Consider the following 23,979-nt stretch of genomic DNA (forward strand, 5'->3'; position numbering starts at 1 on the left):
TCCCCCATAATTATTCCTCCACCATAGGCATCTTAGCTAACTGTCGCTGGGGCATCTGTTCCACTCTCAGACCTAGCATGATACCCACTTGCTTTTTTAAATCTAATTTATATAAAATAAAAACACATTTTAAAACTTTTTTTTCTCTACCCTTTTGAGGGTATCTATTTTGTTCCTGGTTATGCGGCAATCCATCATTTGTAACCATAAGGCCAGGCCCCTGTTGATGCTGCCCACGGTAGATGCCAAGAGGCAAGCAGAACAGCACAAAACAGCCATCGCTGGATCTCTGGGACTCAGATAATTTTCCCCAAGGGGAAATACCAGCCTCTGAGGACATCTTTCCTACAATTTTTCCTTTTCCCTGTGGGAAGGTGGTTGGCATCCATTCAGTGCATCATCAGAAAATTCAAATCATCCGGAGGGGAGAAGAGGAGAATTTCTTTTATGCAGCGAGTTGTTATGATCTTGAGTGCACTGTCTTAAAAGGTGGTGGAAGCAGATTCAATTGTAACTTTCAAAAAGGAATTGCATATATACTTGAAGAGGAAAAATTTGCAGGGCTATTGGGCACAATCTTGCCAGCCCTGGGGAGGCGGGTATGGAGGCAGAACTGCCAGGAAAATGGCAGAATCAGGGGGTGGGTGCCCATCCTGCCCCCAACCCGCCTCCGTGCCATCTTGCCAGGAGGCGGGTAGCTGACCCGCGCCGGGTCCCGTCTCCTTGGAGGCGGGAAGGGGATTAGTGCCACTTATCTGCTTGTTAACAGGTAGTTAACAGGCAGATAGGAGGATTATCCCCATTTTACCCACACAAGTGCAGGCTTCCTGAAGGCTCCGAACCCCGCCAGGGTCACCAAGACGAGCAGTGGGTCTGCGGGGGTTGGAGGGGTGCAAAAGTGCGCTGTGAAGGTAAGTGATGGGTGCAAGTGTGGAGAGGTGAGTATGTGAGGTGAGTGGAAAGTGATAGAAAATGTTTACTTACCTTTGTTTCTTCCTGCAGGCTTCAAGAGTTGGGTATGTGGAGAGTCTCACACCTCCGCGGCAGAGATGACAGATGGGTGCTGCATTCTCCGATGCAACAGCCATCTAATTTCTGCAAAAGAAAGAGGTTTGATGAGTCTTGAATTCAAGAACTCATCAAACTACAGAGAATGTCAGTGTTTGGCAGCTTCACAGAGCTGTCAAATGATGACAATTTAACTGTCAAAAATTTTTGACAGGTGAAACGTCATACGTTGACGTTCTCTGTAACCGGCTTTCCCTTAATTGACCTGCTAAGCCTGCTGGGCGGGCTTAACAAGGTCAATCAAGGGAAGATAGCGTGGGTTGGCCAGAAGTTGATGGATGTGGGACTGAAACCTGACAAGTGGGAGTCCCGCCTCCAAAAGCTCCCCATTGGCAAAATTCAGCCCATTGGGAAAGAGCAGGGAGTGGCACTAATTGGAAAGCTCTTTCAAAGAGCGAGCACAGGCACGATGGGCCGAATAGTCTCCTTCTGCGCTGTAAGATTCTATGGGACAAAAATTCGGTCGCGCCCCCTTTGGGGCACTACATTTAGCGCCCCGTAAAAGTTAGCGCCCTCACGCCAGAAATTGAATCGTAGCACCCCAAGAAGGAGGCGGGCCGCTACTGGAAGCGCTCCCCCTCCCTCTTGGGGCGCTCACAGGGAATATCGCGAAACTACGTATTAAAGGTGAGGGGCCTTGCGCAGCACGACCTGGGGCCCAGCTGGGCCACCAGAGATCGGAGTGCCGGGCTGATGGATCGCGGCCAGCAACCCACGGGGGGGCAGCTGCTGGTAGGCGGCCAGCAAAAAAAATGACCGCCCAGCACCTCCCCTTTAATTATCGCCACCCCGGCTGCATGTACGCCCCCCTGACCCTGTCGGACATGTCGTCAGGCAGTAATCAGCGGGTGTGACCGAAGTTTGCAGCCAGGGCACGAGCTGGGTGCTGTGCATGGTGATGACATCATCGGCAGAGGCGCAGCACCATGGGACGCTACCGGCTACCGCCGCCGCTAACCTCCCGCTGAAATTCGCCGGGGCGTTAGCTGCGCCGCGCCCAGGCGCTAGTTGCTTTGCACCCTGTTAATGCCCTTAGGGCACTTAGGGCGCTAATGGGAGGCGCAAAGCAACCAAATTTTGCCTCCTATGATTCTTATTTTTAGTGTAGCCTTGATGCCAGTGTTGGTGAAATGCAATTTCAGTGGGGGCGCAAAACGTGTGGTAGCGGATTAGCCACCTGATGTACTTCATGACTTTAATGGAAAGGAGAATTGGGCGGGCTGCCCATCTGCTACTACCTGATTTTGTGCCCCTGCCAAAGTTGAATTTCACCCCCAGTATGTGGTGCAAATGTAGAGCCATCAAGATAGTATCTCATGGCCTGAAGAATGAAGTGCACAGTGTTAAATATTTTTTATTACTCAGATGGTTAACCTTTTGTTGTTTATAGCTTTGATTCTTTGTGTCTTTGGAAGTCTTTAAGACAGTAAATTAAGAACCCAATGGCTGGCTGAAGTTTTATTTGGGTTCTTTGCTGCTTGGCTTAAGCCAGAGTTTTTAGTAAAGTATGTTTGATACATTGGATAGCTTTTCATTATTACAGTTTACTAAACATAGATCATTCATGTAGTGCCATGTTTAATAAATGTGCTTACCTAATGGGGCTGTGTGCTGTTTTGAATCGGGGCCCGAGAGTCTGCTTTATTTTTTTTAAATGAAGCCTTTTCTAGGCCACTGGAACACTGGCACCAGCAGTAGTGGTGGTTATATAATAGTGTGTGTGTCACTGTACTTTCACATACATATCCTCGTACAGACCAAACCTTGCCTGGCTTCACCACAGCCATAAATATAGATGCAAGTGTGCATCTGCTGTGCTGGTACATTGTTCAACTGTGAATGTAAAACTGGGCAATGTGTCCTAATAGGGAAAGAGATGATAACACTTCCTGGCAATCTTCCTGAACAAATTTTAAGACAAGTTGAATGCTTAGAACAATATCTCTTAAACAAACTGTAGCCGGTGCAAAAAGGCTTCTAATCAGTTTGGTTAATTGCCATCACTTGTACTTTTTTTATTGACCACAAAAGGAAATTGCTGCCATTTTAAATATTATTCCTCTCATAGGATGGGGTTGGATTTTAAACTGAGTTCATTTTGGACTACAAAGTTTTTTGTCATTGTAGAACACAGAATAACAATTTATTGTGGTGTGAAATATTCATCTGGAATACAGTAAATATTGATATTGTTACAGAACTTTGCCTTTGTTTTGTTCTTTTGATATTTGCACTGGCACACAGAGGAACAAAACTCACTCTGCTCTCGTCATTTAGATTTTTCATTCTTTTGTAGCATCATCGTATGCATTCCAGTGCCCTTTTCTAAATTCTACCATTCTGATCAGACTGTTGAGCATGTCCACAGGATGACCAGGCAATAGACCCAGCTATGGCAATCCTATATTTACCTATGGCTATATCGTGGCCAGTTTGTCTTTTGAACCAAGTTGAAAAAGAACTGAGCAAATATGTACGCAGCTTTGGATGAGAGTGGGCTGTTGAGTTGCGCATCCTGTACCTCCAGAAGGGAAGTACTCTGGACGCAGTAAGATTGCGCTGCTCTGTGCTGCCATCACTTGCATTGATTTGAGTACATTTAAATCAAAATCCCAGACAAATGTGCAAACTGCAAGTTTCAGTTTTTGTTAATGATTTAAGCAGGCAAGCTGAGGCTGGGCACTTACCCAGAGATAAAATGGGAGGGGAAAGTCACTTCAGGCCTCACTTGTTGGATCAGAGCAGCATTGACAAGGGGCAGGCAACAGCAATACTGTTCTGTTGTCTTGGCCTGAGATGGTATGGAGAAAATACCTTGAAGGTAGAGAGCCTTACAGTCATAAAAAAAGAAACTAACACAATGATACAACAGGGAAAATGTATTTATCTGATTGGACATGTAAATTTACATTAGGGAATCATGGCACCAGTTGCAAAATTCCTAGGGCTAGATTTTCAGTTGCTTGCGCCAGCAGTTAGCGCCTTAAGAGAAGTGATTTTCGGGCGCTATGCGTGTAGCGCCTGGGCGCAGCGCAGTTTGCGCCCCGCCCCAAATTAAGTTGCCCGTTAGCGCCGGCGCAAAGTTTAGCGGCCGCCCGGATGCGCGCGCAGAAAATGACATCACATCCTCGTGCAACGCCCTTTGGCCGCCCCGAATCCAAACTTCAGTCGGACCGCCCGATTGTGCGGCTGGCATCCAGTGCGTTTGTAAAATGGAACGCAACACACCCTGGGGAGCGCAAATTAAAGGGGCCTCCTCCTGCACTATAATGGAAGGAACCAGTGTGTTGTGAATGGTGTATTTATGTTTCCGGACACCACCACCACCACCTCCTCCTCCTCCTCCTCCTCCTCCTCCTCCTCCTCCTCCTCCTCCTCCTCCTCCTCCTCGTCTTTTCCCCCCCAGACTCTGCCTTTGCAAATAAACACATGCACCCTTCCCCTTTAAGAGCTCACTGGCACCAGAGTGTCTGCCGTGCGCAGCGCTCTGCACCGCCGGCTTAGCGCCTAAAGATAGTAGTGGAACGCCTCTTTTAGCGCTCCACCAACCTCTTAGGGCGAAGCCACTGAATTTCCGGCAACGGGGCGCTACTTTGGGGCGGGCGCTAACTTCGGGCGGGCGCTAAGGTTAGCGCCCCAAAACTGTCTATACTGAAAATCTAGGCCCTAGTGTCCAATTAAAATTTTGAAATGGAGGATCCCTGCCGTTAGGTACAGTAAACACAAAGCACGCTTTATGTGAATCTGTAAACTACAATTAGAAATTCCAGTTTGGGGTAGATTTCAGATTTTATTTCCCTATTGGAAGCTCATTGCTCTGATATAATTAAAGTTAATCAAAAAGAGCTACAGACCAGTATTGTTAGATATTTATTTCATTAAAATGAATTTAAAAAGGGAGGAATTTGCCAGGACGCTAGAATCCTTCGGTGCACTTACTTACAAAGTGAACCAGAGACATGCAGTGAGCAGCCAGAGGGTGATGTCCCCCAGCAAGGGATCTACCTGCAGTTTCTGGCAGATATGTTGTCAAATCTTCAACCCAGAACAGAGTATATCTTCCATTTAAAAATCCAGGGTAAATATAGCACTGTCAGAAATATCTTACTGTGCTTGTCCTGAAGTCCGTGATTCACCTGGAATCACAAATACCGTGAAAGGTTAAGAATATATCGCTCTTTGGAATTACAACAGAGCAGAAATAATAAGCCTCTGTCCATGTGCTGTGTATGTTGGTGTTGAGTTAAAAGTCAGGTGCCAGTTCTCAATTTTGTGAATTGAGTGTTGAAGTTAGTGCATACCCTTGTTAATAATTATATGCAAGATAACATGTAGTTTGCAGTGTGCTACAAGGAGGGGTGGAGACAACAATATTGGCCGTGACTCTTTTTGTGGGTAAATGTACCAGCTGTAGTGGTGCTTAGCCAAGCAGACCAGAAACAAAACCAGCAATAGCAAAATACTGCGGATGCTGGAAATCTGAAAAAAGAACAGAAAATGCTGGAAACACTCAGCAGGTCAGGCAGCATCTGTACAGAGAGAAACAGAGTTAGCATTTCAGGTCGATGACCTTTCATCAGAGCTGGAAGATGTTCGAGATGAACAGCCTTTAAACAAGTACAGAACCAGGGAAAAGGGAGCAGAGAAATAACAAAAGGGAAGGGTCTGTGAAAGGATGGAGGGCAGGGGTGATTAAATGACAAAATGGCAACAACTTGCATTTCACCCCCATACAGTTTTGTATTTATTTTTCATCAGCAATTGTGTTAAGTATGTGTATTGTATTGAACAATTAACACAAAGACTTAAACGTATAACTCAAACAGGTCTTTACTGGTTGGAGGTAGGGACTATACGTAGGTCTTTACTTCATGCCCACAGGCGGGAACTGAGGGGAGATCAGTACCCACAGTACTATTTATACCCCTATGGCCAGGAGTGGTACTGCGTATCACTACGCCCAACAAGTAGTGCAGTCCTGTCCATAGGTTCAAAGTAGCACACATATTACATACACAACATTCCTCCCTTCCTAGCTTTACAGTCATCTCCCCATTTAACATAACGTAATAACATATATACATATATAACTTCAGGTTTACATAACAGAATAACATAGATACATAGATAACTTCATGTCAAAACAGATCACAGATTCAATCTCTACGAACAGTTGCAACATACTCTTAGTGGGAACAGTTTACAGGTTCAGTCTCTGTGGGAACAGTTCGTAAATTCAGTCTCTGATCTTAATTCGTTCCAGACAGCATCTTTTCGTAGTGTTCGGCCGGAGGTAGTAGAAGTAACAATATTTTAAACAATTATTATTTTCGGCCTCTTCTTTTTCTTTTCTGCCTTTTTACAACTCTTGTCGTTCCCATCTTCTCGGCGGACAGCTGTAATGCTACCAACTCTCTATGTTCTTTAGACCTTAAGTGCTTCCTCCGGATTTCAGCACTTTGGGAGTTTCCATCACAATTTGGGCATACCACATCCTCGTAGTATTCACTATCACTCAACAGGTCGAGAGGCCCTTCTACTTCTTCCTTACCCAACTGGACGCTATCCGACTGCTGTTCCTTCTCTATCTCTCTTACTTCCCGTAGTAGAGCCACCTTCTTCCGATGTTCCGTAGACTTTTGGTGCTCCTCCATGATTTCTGCACTTTGGGGGTCGAAGTTACAAGCTGGGCAGGACAGGACATCGTAATATTCGGAGTCGTCCGACAGGTCATGGTAATATTCGGTGTCGTCCTGAGCTAGGCCAGCGAGAGGGTCGTCTATTTCCTCCATACCCAGCTGGACGTTAGCCAGCTCTTGTTCCAAATCCAGACATCTTTCCTGAAGAGACTTCTTCATGTGTACCTCTGCATCCAGCTTTTTCTGGGCTTTCAGCAAGTCGTTTACTAGTGACCTCATTTGTGATTTTAATACTTCAACTTCCTTTGGAGATTGATTGCTCGGACTATGCAGTCCCTCTACCGGAGCAGCTGTTTCAGCGGTCTGTTGTTCTACATTGACGTGAGTCAGCGTACTTTTGGCATCCAATGGCTGCTCTGTTGCAGTCGTTTCAGTCTGTGTCGTCACATCAGCCATCTCAATGACTTTTGAGAGCTCCGAACCCTTTTCCTTTGAAGATCGCAGCTCGTGTTCAAGTTTTTCCCATTTCAGAGTCTTGTCCCTCAGCATATGAAGGAGTTGGCTGACCGTTAACTCTTCTGACACCAGATTATGGCACGCACCTTCAGAACCTGAATCAGCTTTGATTCGTTCGGCCTCCTCGCGCAGATGGTTGGTGTGCTCCTGCTCCATTTTCTCCATCAGTTGCTTCTGTTGCCTTTCCAGATTCTCCCACTCTGTAACAAAGAACTTTTTTATTTCATTCATCTCTTGCTCAAAACGGCGAATCATTTGTTCTAATTGCTGTTGTAGTTTGAAATGGAGTTGAGTTCGAGCCCAGTGTCCCTCAAAAATGTGCATATCAGTAGACTTGACAGACTCAGAATTCACTGTTAAACTATGTTGTTGTTGCTCAGTGGAATTCTGTGCTGAAACTTTGTCTTTTGCACATGGGTTGGTCTTACCATCATCAGTTCTAGAGTCTGGGCTGATTATCTGCACCGAGTTCTCACTCTTTATGGCTTTTAGCAAATGCCAGTCTATATTTATGTTTCTAAACCACTCCCGGCCTAGTAGTGGTGGACCTCCCTCCGGTAGCACATGTAAGTCCATTATTTGACTTCCTTCGCCCTTGTTGGCCACTGCAACCTTTATTGTCCCGATGGGGTACACTCTCTGCCCCGTGTAGGTTGTCAATATAATCTCCGTATCCTGTAGGGGAATATGTTGGAATAACCTTCTGTAATCTTTCTTATTCATGACCGACAATGCCGATCCAGTGTCCAATTCCATTTTTACTTGGACTCCTTCTATCTGAAGAGTAACCCAAATTGTCTGGAGGTCTGCACCCTTACCAACGTTGAGTACCCTTAAGCTAGCCAGTTCAATACTGCTTGCGTCTGAATCGGACTCCTGTTCGGCCACCTTGTGTACCTTTGCGTATTTCCCTTGCGGTGACTTCTTGTTGCTGGTCTTCTTCCCTGACCTGCATACTCTAGCTATATGTCCAAGCCTACCACAAGTTCTACATTCTTGGTTTTTAAACCAACACTGGTTCTGATCATGCGTTGTCTTTCCACAACGATAACATTTGCCAGAACTCACACCCAATTTGTGTGCACTGAGCTCCGGTGACCGTAGCTGCATTACTGCCGTGCCTCTCGCTGCGGCTTCGTGTGCTGCTGCCATAGTGACCGCCTTCTCAAGCGTCAGCTCATTCTCCTCGAGCAGTCGCTTTTGTGTATCCTGTTTAAATAAACCACACACAAATTTGTCTCGTAGTGCATCTGTCAGTCCCGTTCGAAACTGGCAATATTTCGCTAATTTACGCAATTCCAGCAAATATTCAGCATTGCTTTCATGCTGTAGCTGCCTTCTGTCGTAAAATTTAAATCGTTCCGCTAGCATCAGCAGCGTGGGGTTTAGATGATCTTTCAGGACAGTAACAATCTCATCGAACGTCTTATCCGCCGGTTCATCTGGTGATAACAGGTGTTTCAATTGCCCGTATGTCTTCGCACCCATTAAATTTAATAATGTTAGAGCTTTATCTTGGTCACGAATTTTATTGGCCTTACAATAATTTTTTACTCTTTCAACATATATGGCCCAATCTTCGAGGTCACTATCAAAGGTGCTAATATTCCCGTGTTTAGGCATTGTAGATTTGTAATTTCTCAGATTTTATTTTGTTTACTTGTTATCAAAGATGGCGGCTTCCTGCTCTTGCCGTCGTCCTCTGCCCACAAAATGGCGGTTTTCCCGCGCTTGGCGGTCTTCACCCGTCCCCCGACGCCGTCTCCCTTCAGCCCCCGAGTGCGGCCCTTATCTTCGCCGCGATCGATAGCCCGCGCTGTGCACCGCGGCTCTCGCACCTTGAGCTTCTGCAGCCGCCGCGCCTTTCAGTCCGAGTGCGGCCCTTATCTTTGGTCCCGATCGCTGGCCCGCGCTGCGCCTCGCACTTGAAGCGGCTCCCGGCCTCTGGCTCACCCGCTCGCGCGGCTCTTGCTCGCTCCCTCCCGGGCTCTGGCTTACCCGCTCGCGCGTTTCACCACGGCTCTTATCAGGGATTGCGATCGCCCTTATCTTCTCCAACTTCCCCAGCCCTGTCTTTGCAGCCAACACTGCACGGCTTACCCCACCACCTAGGTTGAACAAGGAAACTGCAGAAAGACTTCTGTCAGTCGCTGGAAGCTGTCAGGATGTTTGCTGCACTCCAGTGCTCAGTCGCTGATGGAGGCTTCAGAGTCCTAAAGCCTGTCGCTTCTAGTGGGGTGGTGATGTTTGAAACCTCTCTTCAACTGCCGCAGGGTAAGAACCTGACTCGTCGCCAGTGTTAAGTATGTGTATTGTATTGAACAATTAACACAAAGACTTAAACGTATAACTCAAACAGGTCTTTACTGGTTGGAGGTAGGGACTATACGTAGGTCTTTACTTCATGCCCACAGGCGGGAACTGAGGGGAGATCAGTACCCACAGTACTATTTATACCCCTATGGCCAGGAGTGGTACTGCGTATCACTACGCCCAACAAGTAGTGCAGTCCTGTCCATAGGTTCAAAGTAGCACACATATTACATACACAACAAATTGTATAGAAGATCAACTGTATTATATAATAATGCATTGTATGATATAACACAACTATGGTTAAAGAGCAGCATATCCTCCAACTCACCATTAGCAATGCCACCAGATATCTACTACTATCTATAATTATACTTCACACATGTGCCCTGAGAATCAGCAGACAATTTATTTTTAGTTGCAGTTAATTCAGCCAGTTATATTGGTCTTTTGATTGTCTATAAAAGGGTTTGGGGAGAGGGCAAGGGAATGGGGATATGTATACAGCTCTTTTAGAGATCTGGCACAGGCATGATGGTTTGAATGGGCTGTTTCTATGCTGTAAAATTCTATGATTTAAAGTCCGAGCTGGCATACAGCATTGATGCTGTTAAATCCATTTTCCATAGGCCAGAACTCTCAAATCTGATTTAAATGAAAACCAGTGTAAAAGATCTTTTAAGCTGCTTCACTGTCACAAACCTATATTTAGTTTGAACAAATTGCACAATTAAGGTGCCACTATCCAAGGCTTGTGTTTGCATTTCTAACATCACCATTTTGGTTGAAACATTTCACACCTGTGTCAAATTCTGTGAATTAACCAGACATAAACCAGCTGTAACTCAGTGGGAGTTCAGCTGAGTGGTAACATTATCCACAGTTAACATCGAAAGAACGCAACAACTCGCAGTCAACAGAGGCCTCACCAGCAGCTGCTGCTTATCACCTTCAATCAATGAAAGTGTTAAATAAAAAGCAACGTGTTTGGAATTGCACAAATGCGTATGTCAGGTTAGGACAGGATCAAAATTGGCTGTTAAGTTCCTCACAGTAAAATAGCCAAGGTTCACACATGAATAGTGGTCATTTGGGGGAGATAACAGAGTGTGGCTGAAGACTGTGAAACTGTCTGCCAGCAAGAAGTCAGTCCCTTCAGGGGAGGAGGGAAGGAAGACAACTGAGAACAACAGAATCTGGCACCACCCATTATTTATTACTATTATTTTAAAACATTCTTTATTTGGCTAAACCAGAGGCAGAATATTTCCCTTCTTCAAGAGAAGGTAGAGAACAATAATAAAGTTGGTTATGAAGTAGTTCACTTGATATGAATGATTCACCCAATATAGGACAAGTGATGTGGCATGTGCCTCAGCCTTTCATTAACATTGTACAACAGCATTTTTCCCCTTAAATAAATTGCATCAATAAATGTAATCACTGGTCAGGTGTAGTTCCTTTTCTTGATCTTACGATGTTGCTATCCTTTTTTTAATAAATTGCTTTAAAATTATCCTGTTGCTGATAGTATTTCATAGTTCAAAGAGATACTGAAGTAAAATTGAAAAATATTAAGATTACTGAATGTTATTATTTTTAATTAAAGAGTATTAAGAGCCTTAAATACAGAAATTTTGCTTTATAGCATTGGAAATTGAGTTAGGCATATCCAGCCATGATACTGTGTGTAGTTATGTGTACCATGGAGTGTTGGGGGCCACATATTTGATTGGATTTTTGTCCATTACCATGACCCAGTTATGAGTCCGATCAAGTTTTGATTTGTGAATGATTTGGACTCGGGAATCGGAAGTACAATTTCAAAATTTACGGCTGACACCAAATTGGGGGGTATAGTTAATACTGGGGAAGACTGTGACAAAATAAAAGATGACATTAATAAACTTGCAGAATGGGCGTGTAATTGTAATATAAAATTCTACAAGATGTACTGAAGCAACTCGCCAAGGCTTCTTCAACAGCACCTCCCAAACCCGCGGCCTCTACTAACTAGAAGGACAAGGGCAGCAGGTGCATGGGGACACAACCACCTCCAAGTTCCCCTCCAAGTCACACACCATCCTAACTTGGAAATACATCGCCGATCCTTCATCGTCGCTGGGTCAAAATCTTGGAACTCCCTGTCTAACAGCACTGTGGGAGTACCTTCACCTCACGTCTGCAGCGATTCAAGAAGGCGGCTCACCACCACCTTCTCAAGGGCAATTAGGGATGGGCAAAAAGTGCTGGCCTTGCCACCGACGCCCACATCCCTTGAATGGATATAAAAAAATAAGTGTGAGCTGTTACATTTTGTTAGGAAGAATAAAGAGGCCATACAATACTTGGATAATAAGAGACTAATTGGGGTAGAGGAGCAAAGGGATCTAGGGGTACAGATACACAAATCATTAAAAGTAGCGAAGCAAGTTAATAAGGCCATAAAGAAAGTAAACCAAGCACTGGCTTCATTTCTAGAAGTTATGTTATGTTAATCTTGTATAGAACCTTGGCACAGTTCTGGTCTCCATATTATAAAAAGGATACAGAGACACTGGAGAAGGTGCAAAATTGATTCACACCGATGATACCAGAACTGAGAGGCTATGTTTATCAAGAAAGACTGAATTGGCTGAGGTTCTTTTCTCTAGAAAAGAGAAAGCTGAGGGTGACCTAATAAATGTATTTAAAATTATGAAGGCGTTTAATAAGGTAGACATAGAGAGGGTGTATCCAATTGTGGACGAGACCAAAACTAGGGGTCATAAATATAAGATAGTCACGAATAAATCCAATAAGGAATTCAGGAGCAACTTCTTTACCCAAAGAGTGGTAAGTATATGGAACTTGCTACCACAAGGAGTACTTGAGGCGAATAGCATTGATGCATTTAAGGGGAAGCTAGATAAGCACATGAAGGAGAAAGGAATAGTAGGATATGCTGATAGGGTTAGATGATGAATAGGGGGAGAAAGCTCGTGTGGAGCATAAATGCAGGCATAGACCAGTTGGGCTGAAAGGCCTGTTTCTGTGTTGTAGACTCGATGTAATTCTATGTAGTTTCGGGGGACATTAGCTCCCAGTGAGGTTTCAGCCAACAAGTGGCAGTCCCCTCCCCTGTAAGGGAGGAAAATGTGGGCGATGCTGCAGTAGGACACATTGAATGCTGCTAAATGTTGACTGCAATCAAGTTCTGCAATGCTAGAAGGAAGAGGAGGTCACTTGAAGACTGCAGAAGAAGAACCCAAAGATCTGAAGATTGATTGATTTTTTTTTCACGGCCTCGGAGAGTGAGAAGTGTCCCGTGTTGGACCATCTCCAGCAAAAGGGCCATTGTCAGGCTTCCCACCGCTGTCACAGGAACTACTGCCACCACTTTCCTGACAGTTCATGCGGTCAATAGCAGTAGCGGCAGAGGGCAGCAAAGTGGGCAGGTTGCTGAGTCGCACCTACCTGCTGTCATTTGCACATAGTGAGAAAGCGAAAGGGTGTCCTTTCCTGCTGGGCTAGAGGGCGTAAAATCTAGATCAGGGCAGAGATTGTCATAGTAGGTCTCCCTGCCCAATTTTCCTCCACGACACCACACAATTTCAGGTGATACACTGAAGAAAAATCCAGCCCATAAAGTTTAAATCATTGTACCTGTCATTGCCTGTCTGACAGTGTGGTAAGTATAATTGCAAAGATCCTAAAAAGTAAATTGTTGGATGCTCTGGCTGAAAAATATTGTGGCTGTAACTTTGTTGCTGATGTCAATTCACTTAGGCACAATGCCTGATAATCACATTCTTTTGTAATATTTTCTTATTTAAAATAAATAAGAATGATGTACTTCAAAATACCTGGAAAGTCATGAATATAAAGAATGCAAACTAATTTCTTGGTAGAAGCCCAGAACTCAAATGAAAGCAAATGTTCTTTTAGGCCTCCCAGAAGCAGAGATTTTGAACATGTCAGAACATAATCAAAATACAGGCAAATCCAGCTTTCAGTGTTGGTGTGGTTTCTTGACAGATAGTATGTTGATTGAAAAACATAACAAGACTGCGAAGTGGGTGAACGAAGTTGTTCTTTCCCACGAGCTACTTAAAGGACAAACATGCTTCAAGTTGTTAAGAATTAGACTTCCAAGCCTGTGGGAAAATCCTACTTGCTCATGTGAAAGTTACTAGAAACAAGAAAACGGCAACTGTCTCATTTGCCTGTCCTGGATGCAGCCGAAATGATGTCTGAGACTCAGACGCACAGGTCACAGAACAATTTCACAATGGGCCTAATTTTGCATGCTTAGGTCACAATTGAGCCAATCTCTTCCTTGGTTGTCTTTGAAGTTACTTCTCGAGGTATGGTCTTAAATTGAATATATTAGACTTGGGATTTGATCCTAATCAGCGCTACATTGACGTGCCTCATTCATTTTCAATAAGACATGTCAACCTAAGACTGCTGAATGCAGATTACAATTGAGCCCAGGGCCTGTCTCAAAACAAATCTATGCTGTACAAATTTAAAGGGGGCATTGTTTTTGTGAAAAACTGTTTGGTAAACCATTTTTGGAAGTTGACATTGCAATTCAGTTTTTTTGTAAGGTTCCCGTGCTGATTTAGATTTTGTAGTAAGGTTCCTGTGCTGATTTAAAATGCAGATATACACATGCACTCTGATTTTATTAAATGAATAGATGGGAAAGCATTGTATACTGCTTTATTTACCTACTTTTATGTACCATGCTACTCTTAACTTTACACATGTTACAGTTTAATAATGTGAATTGTCAAGCGGGAAACCAATAAGGGAAAAAACCATTGGAGTACCCATAAATATATATATATTTTCATATCTGCCTTTATATAAAGTTAAGTGGGGTAAACTTCAGAGAAATAATTTACATATTTAAATATAAATCCGTTTTTGGAGACTGTATAACACAGCACTGTCATCACAAAGATCTGTGTTCAAAGCTAGATTGGTAAGATGAAAGGGTCCTGTCAAACGAGTTTGGGTAATCTTAACTCCGTTCCTAATGGACCCATATGCACAGCAGAATACTCCCATAATTCAGCACTAATTGATATTAAATTGCCAATCTCAATCAGAGAGGCCATAAGAAGAGAAAGACTGTAGAAAATGGACATGCCAATTTGATGGGAAATGGAACTGTCACTCTGATCTCTTGAGGTTGTGCTTAAAGCATATTGTAAGTGCAGAGTAGGCAGAACTTTAATGTGCATCTAGCCACGCTACACTTGACCTGGGAGTACTTGATGCTGACACGGTACAGAAAGTGACTGTGCTTTCCAGCACAGATATACTATATCTAAAAGGCCTTTTGAATATATAAGTAAGTTTGTCTACTATATCTCAGGTTTAATGAGACAAGCTATATATTTCATGACTACATAAATCTTTAATATGTTCTTTGAAAGCTCGTCTCCCAATTTCACTTTTAAATTCTTTTGGCGAATCTGCCAATAAGAGTATACTTTTAACAAGGTAAAGTGCAGGATTTGGAGTATGTGTTACCATGATGGAAAGATAAACAGAACTTACAAGGGGGTTTCATGGGAAATAGGATAGATATCGTTGAACAAAGATTAATGAATGGATTTCTCATGTATTTTGTACTTTTTTCTGCATTTCAGCAGTCCTATGCACCAGCTCCCCACCCTATGGCTCCTCCCAGTCCGAGCACAAACAGCAGCAACAACAGCAGCAACAACAGCAGTGGTGAGCAGCTGAGTAAGACAAATCTGTACATTAGGGGCCTGCCACCAGGCACCTCCGACCAGGATCTCATCAAGCTCTGCCAACCGTAAGTTCCTCTATTCATTTCCTTCCATCTTTAAAGAGCATTTTCATGCACACAAACATGTCCCTTCATCCAAAGAAAGGATGTGGACACCATCACTTTTGCTTGTCCTCATGAAGGTATTGCTTTGTCACAGCGTGTTAAGGGTTACACTCTGCCCCATGATCCTTGCATGAAGAGTGTGACAAATAAGAAGTATCCCCATTCTTCACATTATAACTATACATTCTAATATCTACCAATGAGATGGGAAGGATCACTTTAAATGTGGTTACTAACTTACTACCACCTGTTTTCCCAAGGCTGGAGAGGATTCACATTGCCATCCAGTCTGTAAAATGTTACTTCAAAGGCATTGTTTTAATTGCAAATCAAGTAGAAATCACTTACTACAGACTACTGTCCTGAAATTTATGGTTATGCTATGGAAGACACCTTTTGTTCTGCTATTTTGCAATTTTCAACTTTAAAGTTTACACGAGGTATACATCCAGGCTGCATGCAGCCAGTTCACAAGTTCCATCTTGTGTCCCTGCATCACGCCACATGTGAACGTGGTGGTCATGCAGCTCTGTAGATCATAACAAATGCTCTCATTTAAGAGTTACAAAACAGGCACTTGTTCCAGGTTTAATATGGGCCCAGAATTTCCTCGGAGCTACTCTTGCTCTGTTGTTTGCTTTCTTTAATGAGATTTTTTCAAAAGCTGCAAGTTTGATAACCCATGTGTGTTGCATTAGCAGAATCCAGCTGGGATTGCAGTACAGTGCTACAGTTGTCCTGAGTGCCCTTGCAATAGGGAAGAAAAATCCCTAGAAAAAAATTCCTGCTCCAATGGCCCTTAGACTTGACTATTCCAAAGCACTCCTGGCTGGCCTCCCATGTTCTACCCTACGTCATCCAAAACTCGGCTGCCTGTGTCCTAACTCGCACCAAATCCCATTCACCTACCACCTCTGTGCTCGCTGACCTACATTGGCTCCCGGTTAAGCAATGCCTCGATTTCAAAATTCTCATCCTTGTTTTCAAATCCCTCCATGGCCTCGCCCCTCCCTATCTCTGTAATCTCCTTCAGCCCCACAACCCCCCGAGATATCTGCGCTCCTCTAATTCTAGCCACTTGAGCACCCCTGATTATAATGGCTCAACCATTGGCGGCCGTGCCTTCAGCTGCCTAGGCCCTAAGCTCTGGAATTCCCTCCCTAAACGTCTCCGCCTCTCTACCTCTCTTTCCTGCTTTAAGACGCTTCTTAAAACCTAGCTCTTTGACCAAGCTTTTGATCACCTGCCCTAATTTCTCCTTATGTAGCTCGATGTCAAATATTGTTTTGTAACACTCCTGTGAAGAGGGACTTTTACTAGGTTAAAGGTGCTATATAAATACAAGTTGTTGTTGTTGTTGTTTAGTGTGTGGGTGTTGGGTGAGAGCAGGATCTGGCTGAGCTGTGATACCCCTATGGATAAATAGTCTACTGATCACGGTCTTGGCTGATACTTGAAGAAAGGCAATTGGACGAAGTACCAAAGGGTGACTGCGCCCATATATTGGATCCCAACAGGAGCTAAAGCCTTTGGAGAAAAGAGGATGAGAGGAAAATGGAGAAAATCAGCAAACAATGTGTTTAAATAAAGAAACTGGAAATAAATATAATTATTGTTTATGTTCCTCATAGTTTAGTGAGTTTATCTAGTGGATTGCTGAGCCACACAGACCAGGAAGCTCCCAGGTTTGAATTATCAGTCTGCTGGGTTAACATTATAGGGGTTGGGTCACAAGAAATAGCCTCTGTGCTTCTTAGTTAGACAGGACAAACTGATCTAGGGTTCCTGACCACTGACCAGAGACCACTGCTGAAAGTTGCATGTCTGGATTTCAGACACGGATAGAATTGAACACTGTTGTGAAGCCCCTGTGATTTTTTATTTTTTATTTTTTTAATTCATTGATGGGATGTGGGCGTCACTGGCTAGGCCTGCATTTAGTGCCCATCCCTAATTGCCCTTGAGAAGATGGTGGTGAGCCGCCTTCTTGAACCGCTGCAGTCCATATGGTGTAGGTATACCCACAATGCTGTTAGGAAGGGAGTTCCAGGATTTTGGCCCAGCGACAGTGAAGGATCGGCGATACAGGTCCAAGTCAGGATGGTGTGTGGCTTGGAGGGGAACTTGTAGGTGGTGATGTTCCCATGCGTCTGCTGCCCTTGTCCTTCTAAGTGGTAGAGGTCGCGGGTTTGGAAGGTGCTGTTGAAGGAGCTTTGGCGAGTTGCTGCAGTGCATCTTGTAGATGGTACACACTGCAGCCACAGTGCACCGGTGGTGGAGGGAGTGAGTGTTGAAGGTGGTGGAGGGGTGCCAATCAAGCGGGCTGCTTTATCCTGAATGGTGTCGAGCTTCTTGAGTGTTGTTGGAGCTGCACTCATCCAGGCAAGTGGAGAGTATTCCATCACACTCCTGACTTGTGCCTTGTAGATGGTGGAAAGGCTTTGGGGAGTCAGGAGGTGAGACACTCACCGCAGAATTCCCAGCCTCTGGCCTGCTCTTGTAGCCACAGTATTTATATGGCTGGTCCAGTTCAGTTTCTGATCAATGGTAACCTCCAGGATGTTGATAGTGGGGGATTCAGCGATGGTAATGCCATTGAATGTCAAGGGGAGATGGTTAGAGTCTCGCATGTTGGAGATGGTCATTGCCTGGTACTTGTGTGGTGCGAATGTTACTTGCCACTTGTCAGCCCAAGTCTGAATGTTGTCCAGGTCTTGCTGCATATGGACACGGACTGCGTCAGTATCTGACGAGTCTCAAATGGTGCTGGACAGTGTGCAATCATCAGCGAACATCCCCACTTCTGACCTTATGATGGAGGGAAGGTCATTGACTGACTGCTGAGGGACACAACTGCATAGTTCCGGAAGGCAAACCCAATGAAGGATCAACACTCTGCTTGTACCTAACAGAAAGAAAGACTTGAATTTATATAGCACCTTATCATGTCTCTAAGAAATAATAACCTAAAGTACTTCACGTACATGACATTACTTTGAAGTGGATTGACTGCTGTTACGTACCAAGGATAGTAGTCATTCTGTACACAGCAAGATCGCAAAAACAGCACTGAAATGAATGACCAGTTAAACTATTTTTTGGTGGTGTTAGTTGAGGAAGGAATGTTGACCAGGACACTATCACAATTCTTTCCTGAATTCCCTGCTATCCTTCAAGCAGTACCTTGTGAACTCTAGCACTCGCTTGAATGAACAGAACAGGTAAATGCGGCTTTGGTTGTCTCATCGAAAGAACAGCACCTCCGTTGAATGCAGCACTCCTTCTCCTTCAGTATTGTCAGCTTGGCTTACGTGCTGAAGTCCCAGAGTGGGAATTGAATTACACCTTTCTGACTCAGGGGTGAGAGTGCTGCCATTTGAACCAAATAGACATTTTTGTGTATAAAATAGTTTAATTTTAATTCAGTCTGCCTTGTTGTGCTGTTCTTGGAATTCTAATGCTGAAAAAAACAGTTCATTCACTCTCCAAATAGGAATTGCAGTCATCTCACGGCAGAAGGTAAATAGTGACACTGTCCCTTTAAAAAAAATGCATCCTGAATGTTCAGGCAAGCTTTCCTCACTATGCTATTTAACAGCTTTGATTTTGGTAACAGCAGAATATATATATAACCTAATTGTATGTATACCCTTTGCAAGTAAAGAGACTGGTAACATTTTCATATGAGACTGCTTGTGTTTTCTTTTAAATAGCATAGGGGAGAAAACAGTTATTCAGTGTGTCATGTTTTCAGATGACAAGTTTCCGCCTTACTTCATTTAATTTCCTACTTTGCCTTTGAAGTCATATGTGAGTGTTTTAAGTTCAAAGAGGCTGTAGTGAGACATTTAACTTCAATAGAAAATTACAGTCTTCAGTGTAGCTGTTTTTTTACAATGACATATATTACATGTAATAACAGGCCGTTTGAATGAATGTACAAACGCTTTTAAGGCTGTTATCTATTGAAGGTCTTCCTTTTTTTGCTGTGATAATTCAGATTGCCAGAAAAATAACACAAAGCTGTCAGGATGTTTGAAAGATTATTGCAGATTAAGTACCCTTTCTTTGTGCCATTGAGTCACAATAAACTTGTCACAGCACTTTAACTCACCTGCAGTCTAGAATTTCTAGGAACAACATGGAAAACCAGCACGGAGCTGCTCCTCATCGTTGAATTAGGTTTGAGAATAAACAGCTGGACCTGAATTCAGATTTGGGGTCTGGATCTCTGTTTTCAGTTGTTTCTCAATCCAAGTGCAGGGTTTGGCCTCCTTCATATTTGTGATTATTTCTTTACCTTATTGCCAGGTCCTTTCTATTGCCCTGATGCTAAAGGATAGGAATTCTCTACCTGTTGACTGGGGGTGTTCCTTTAGTTACTGCTTTGTGGCCCAACTCATAGATGCAGCAAGTTCTATTTTGCCCCCTTTAGTGTTGGCATGTGATACCGATGTTCCTTGTGGCTTATGAACTCTACTTATAGTAGAGGACAGTTCTGTAAGCCAACTTAAAATCATACAGCACAGAAGGAGGCCACTCAGTCCATCATTGCTTTAAAATTGTTATCCAATTAGTCCCACTCCCCTGCTCTTTGTCCATAGCCCTGCAAATTTCTCCTTTTCAAGTACATATGCAATTCCCTTTTGAAAGTTACTATGGAATCTGTGTAAGTGGTTTGCCTTGGTGGTTCAAATCACCTCTCCTACTTAGTTCTAGACGACAGGATTGTAGAGAAATACCATGGGGCAGAAAACATTAGTGGGAGTTGTATACAGACCCCCAAACAGTAATGCTGAGTTTGGAGATGGCATTAAACGGGAAATTAGAGACGCGTGCAATAAGGGCACAGCAGTTATCATGGGTGACTTTAATCTACATATAGATTGGGCTAACCAAATTAGTAACAATACTGTGGAGGAGGAATTCCTGGAGTGTATACGGGATGGTTTCCTGGACCAATACATCGAGGAACCAACTCGAGATCAGGCAAACTTAGACTGGGTATTATGTAATGAGAAAGGATTAATTAGCAATCTTGTTGTGCGAGGCCCCTTGGGGAAGAGCGATCATAATATGATAGAATTCTTCATTAAGATGGAGAGTGAAGTATTTGACTCAGAGACTAGGGTCCTGAATTTAAATAAAGGAAACTACGCTGGTATGAGGTGCGAGTTGGCTAGGATGGATTGGGGAACGTTACTTAAAGGATTGATGGTGGATAGGCAATGGCAAACATTTAACGATTGCATGGATGAGCTACAGAATTTGTTCATCCCTTTTTGGCATAAAAATAAAACAAAAAAGGTGACTCAACTGTGGCTAACAAGGGAAATTAGGGATGGCATAAGATCCAAGAGGGGACATATAAATTGGCCAGAAAAAGCAGCAAACCTGATGATTGGGAGCAGTTTAGGATTCAGCAAAGGAGGACAAAGGGATTAATTAAAAGGGGGAAAATAGAGTATGAGAGTAAGCTTGCAGGGAACATAAAAACTGAATGTAAAAGCTTCTATAGATATGTGAAGAGAAAAAGATTGGTGTAGTCATGCATAGGCCCCTTGCAGTCAGAATCAGGGGAATTTATAATGGGGAACAAAGAAATGGCAGACCAATTAAATACATCCTTTGGTTCTGTCTTCACAAAGGAGGACACAAATAACCTCCCAGAGATGTCGGGGAACATAGGGTCTAATGAGGGGGAGGAACTGAATGAAATCAGTATTTGTAGGGAAATGGTATTAGGGAAATTGATGAGATTGAAGGCCGATAAATCCCCAGGGCCTGATAATCTACATCCTAGGGTAATTAAGGAAGTGGCCCTAGAAATAATAGATGCATTGTTGGTCATCTTCCAAAATTCTATAGATTCTGGAACAGTTCCCATGGATTGGAGGGTAGCTAATGTTACCCCACTATTCAAAAAAGGTGATAGAGAGAAAACAGGGAATTATAGACTGGTAAGCCTGACATCGGTAGTGGGGAAAATGCTAGAGTCCATTATAAAAGATGTAATAGCAGAGCACTTGGAAAACAGTGACAGGATCGGACAAAGTCAACATGGATTTACAAAAGGTAAATCGTGCTTGACTAATCTACTGGAATTTTTTGAGGATGTAACTGGCAGAATAGATAAGAGAGAACCAGTGGATGTAGTGTGTTTGGACTTTCAGAAGGCTTTCGATAAGGTTCCACATAAGAGATTAGCATGTAAAGTTAAAGCACATGGGATTGGGGGTAAGGTACTGACTTGGATAGAGAACTGGTTGGCAGACAGGAAGCAAAAATTTGTATAAACGGGTCTTTTTCCGAGTGGCAGGCAGTGACTAGTGGGGTACCGCAGGGATCAGTGCTAGGACCCCAGCTATTCACAATATATATAAATGATCTAGACGAGGGAACTCGATGTAATATCTCCAAGTTTGCAGACAACACAAAGCTGGGTGGGCGTGTGTGCTGTGAGCAGGATGCCGAGAAACTCCAGTATGATTTGGACAGGTTGGGTGATTGGGCAGATGCATGGCAGATGCAGTATAATGTGGATAAATGCGAGGTTATCCACTTTGGTGGCAAAAACAGGAAGGCAGATTATTATCTGAATGGCAATAGATTGGGAGAAGGGGAAATGCAACGAGACCTGGGTGTTCTTGTGCACCAGTCGCTGAAGGTAAGCATGCAGGTGCAGCAGGCGGTTAAGAAGGCAAATGGTATGTTGGCCTTCATAGCGAGAGGATTCGCGTACAGGAGCAAGGATGTCCTGCTGCAGTTGTACAGGGCCTTGGTGAGACCACACCTTGAGTATTGTGTGCAGTTTTGGTCGCCTTATCTGAGGAAGGATGTTCTTGCCATGGAGGGAGTGCAGCGAAGATTCACCAGACTGATACCTGGGATGACAGGAATGATGTATGAGGAGAGATTGGGTCGATTGGGCTTTTATTCACTGGAGTTTAGAAGAATGAGAGGGGATCTCATTGAAACTTATAAAATTCTAACAGGACTAGACAGACTAGATGCAGGAAGGATGTTCCCGATGGCGGGGGAGTCCAGAACCAGGGGTCACAGTCTAAGGATAAGGGGTAAGCCATTTAGGACAGAGATGAGGAGGAATTTCTTCACCCAGAGAGTGGTGAACCTGTGGAATTCTCTACCACACAAGGCAGTTGAGGCCAATTCATTAAATATATTCAAGAAGGAGTTAGATATATTTCTTAAAGCTAAAGGGATCAAGGGATATGGGGAGAAAGCAGGGACAGGGTACTGAATTTGGATGATCAGCCATGATCTCATTAAATGGCAGAGCAGGCTCGAGGGGCCGAATGGCCTACTCCTACTCCTATCTTCTATGTTTCTGTGTATCACAGACAAGCTGTTCGGATTGAACCGTACGGTGTTTAATAAGGTTAACACACACACCCGCATCCAGTACGTAAAATGCCTGGTGGCATAAAACAAACAGCACAACTTGGCCCGTCAAACAGGCCCCTGTCTCGTATTAAGATGCCTAAAATCACACTGTGTTGCTATACAGAGTATAACATGGATTTGTCCCAAAAACCCCGGAGCATACACTGTATAATACACACAGAACCTCCCCACTAAGCCCCTCTGGCTTGGTTGGGACACACAACACCCCCTCACACAGTATCGGTTCTTAAGGATGCGTGGGCTTGGACAATGCTCACCCGATTGTCCATTTTCTTGCTCGCTGCTTCCCTGTGTAGAGCGTGTCTCCTGGTTCCATGTCGCCGATGCAGTATCCAAGTCTCAGTTTTGAGGTTCGTTCCTACAGTCGAAGAGCAAGGCGAGGCTCTTGTCGCTCGTGGTGGTTTCTTCTCTCCGTCTCGGACGGAGTGCTCGGTTCTTGGTTCAGAGATGAGGGCACGCGAAGGCGAGAGCAAGCGAGAGAGAGTGAGAATGGCCAAAGCTGCCTTCTCTTATACCCTAAAAGTTCATTAAGGTCTGTGTAGTGCAGTGATGTCTGGTTTCCCGCCTTTCGGGGCTATCCCATCTAAGTGCTAGTGTTAATGGCAGATGATGGGCTGCATTTCTCACCCGATCCTGGGTTAAGTGGTTTTCCATTAATTTACAATGGCCCTCCATCTTCTGCCCGTTACCGTATGAGTCACCTACCCGGGCTCATTGTTTCCCAGAGAACTCTATCTGCTCAGACATTCTCGCATAATCAGTTTGTAGGCCTGGCTGGAATCTCTTGTCCATCACGAATACCTGGGCCCTCCCATCTTCTCCAAACAGGCTGCTGGTCAATCAGCAGTAAAAATCATACAAAATGTCCGGTACAAAAAATCCTTGGGGCCTGCACTGATGCTTACATCTGTTCCCACCACCTTTTCAGGCAGTGCATTCCAGCAGCAAACTGTATGGAAAAAAAACATTTGTTCACTGGTGCCATCCTTCTGTTGATAACCTGAGCTGCCCCTGCTGCAGCACGTTTCCCCTGTTTACTTTGGCTGTGCAAGAGGACCAGCTGAAGAGATCCCGCCTACAATTTACAGAAGCCACCATCCCTGTAGAGGTGCGAAGAGGAGAGGGTAACCCATTCTAGCACATTCGGAGAAATGTGGCACTGTC

At 44.0% G+C, this 23,979-nt stretch overlaps 1 protein-coding gene across 10 annotated transcripts in view; it reads left to right on the forward strand.

Annotated features, from left to right (window-relative positions):
• Positions 1–23,979, forward strand: part of LOC147117523 (RNA-binding motif, single-stranded-interacting protein 3) — a 2,125,417-nt gene that overhangs the window by 1,338,167 nt on the left and 763,271 nt on the right. For all 10 annotated transcript variants that reach the window (XR_015078466.1, XM_085988580.1, XM_085988577.1 and 7 more), the window contains one exon: positions 15,182–15,351. Coding sequence is in view for 9 of the 10 variants with exons in the window: in XM_085988580.1 (XP_085844706.1) it covers positions 15,182–15,351 (170 nt within the window). In the remaining variant the exon portion in view is untranslated. The remainder of the gene's footprint in view (positions 1–15,181; positions 15,352–23,979) is intronic.

Source organism: Somniosus microcephalus, chromosome 5 (genome assembly GCF_052327205.1).
Source record: "Somniosus microcephalus isolate GS21.2 chromosome 5, FLI_Smic_1.0, whole genome shotgun sequence".
In the NCBI taxonomy this organism is placed as follows: Eukaryota; Metazoa; Chordata; class Chondrichthyes; order Squaliformes; family Somniosidae; genus Somniosus; species Somniosus microcephalus.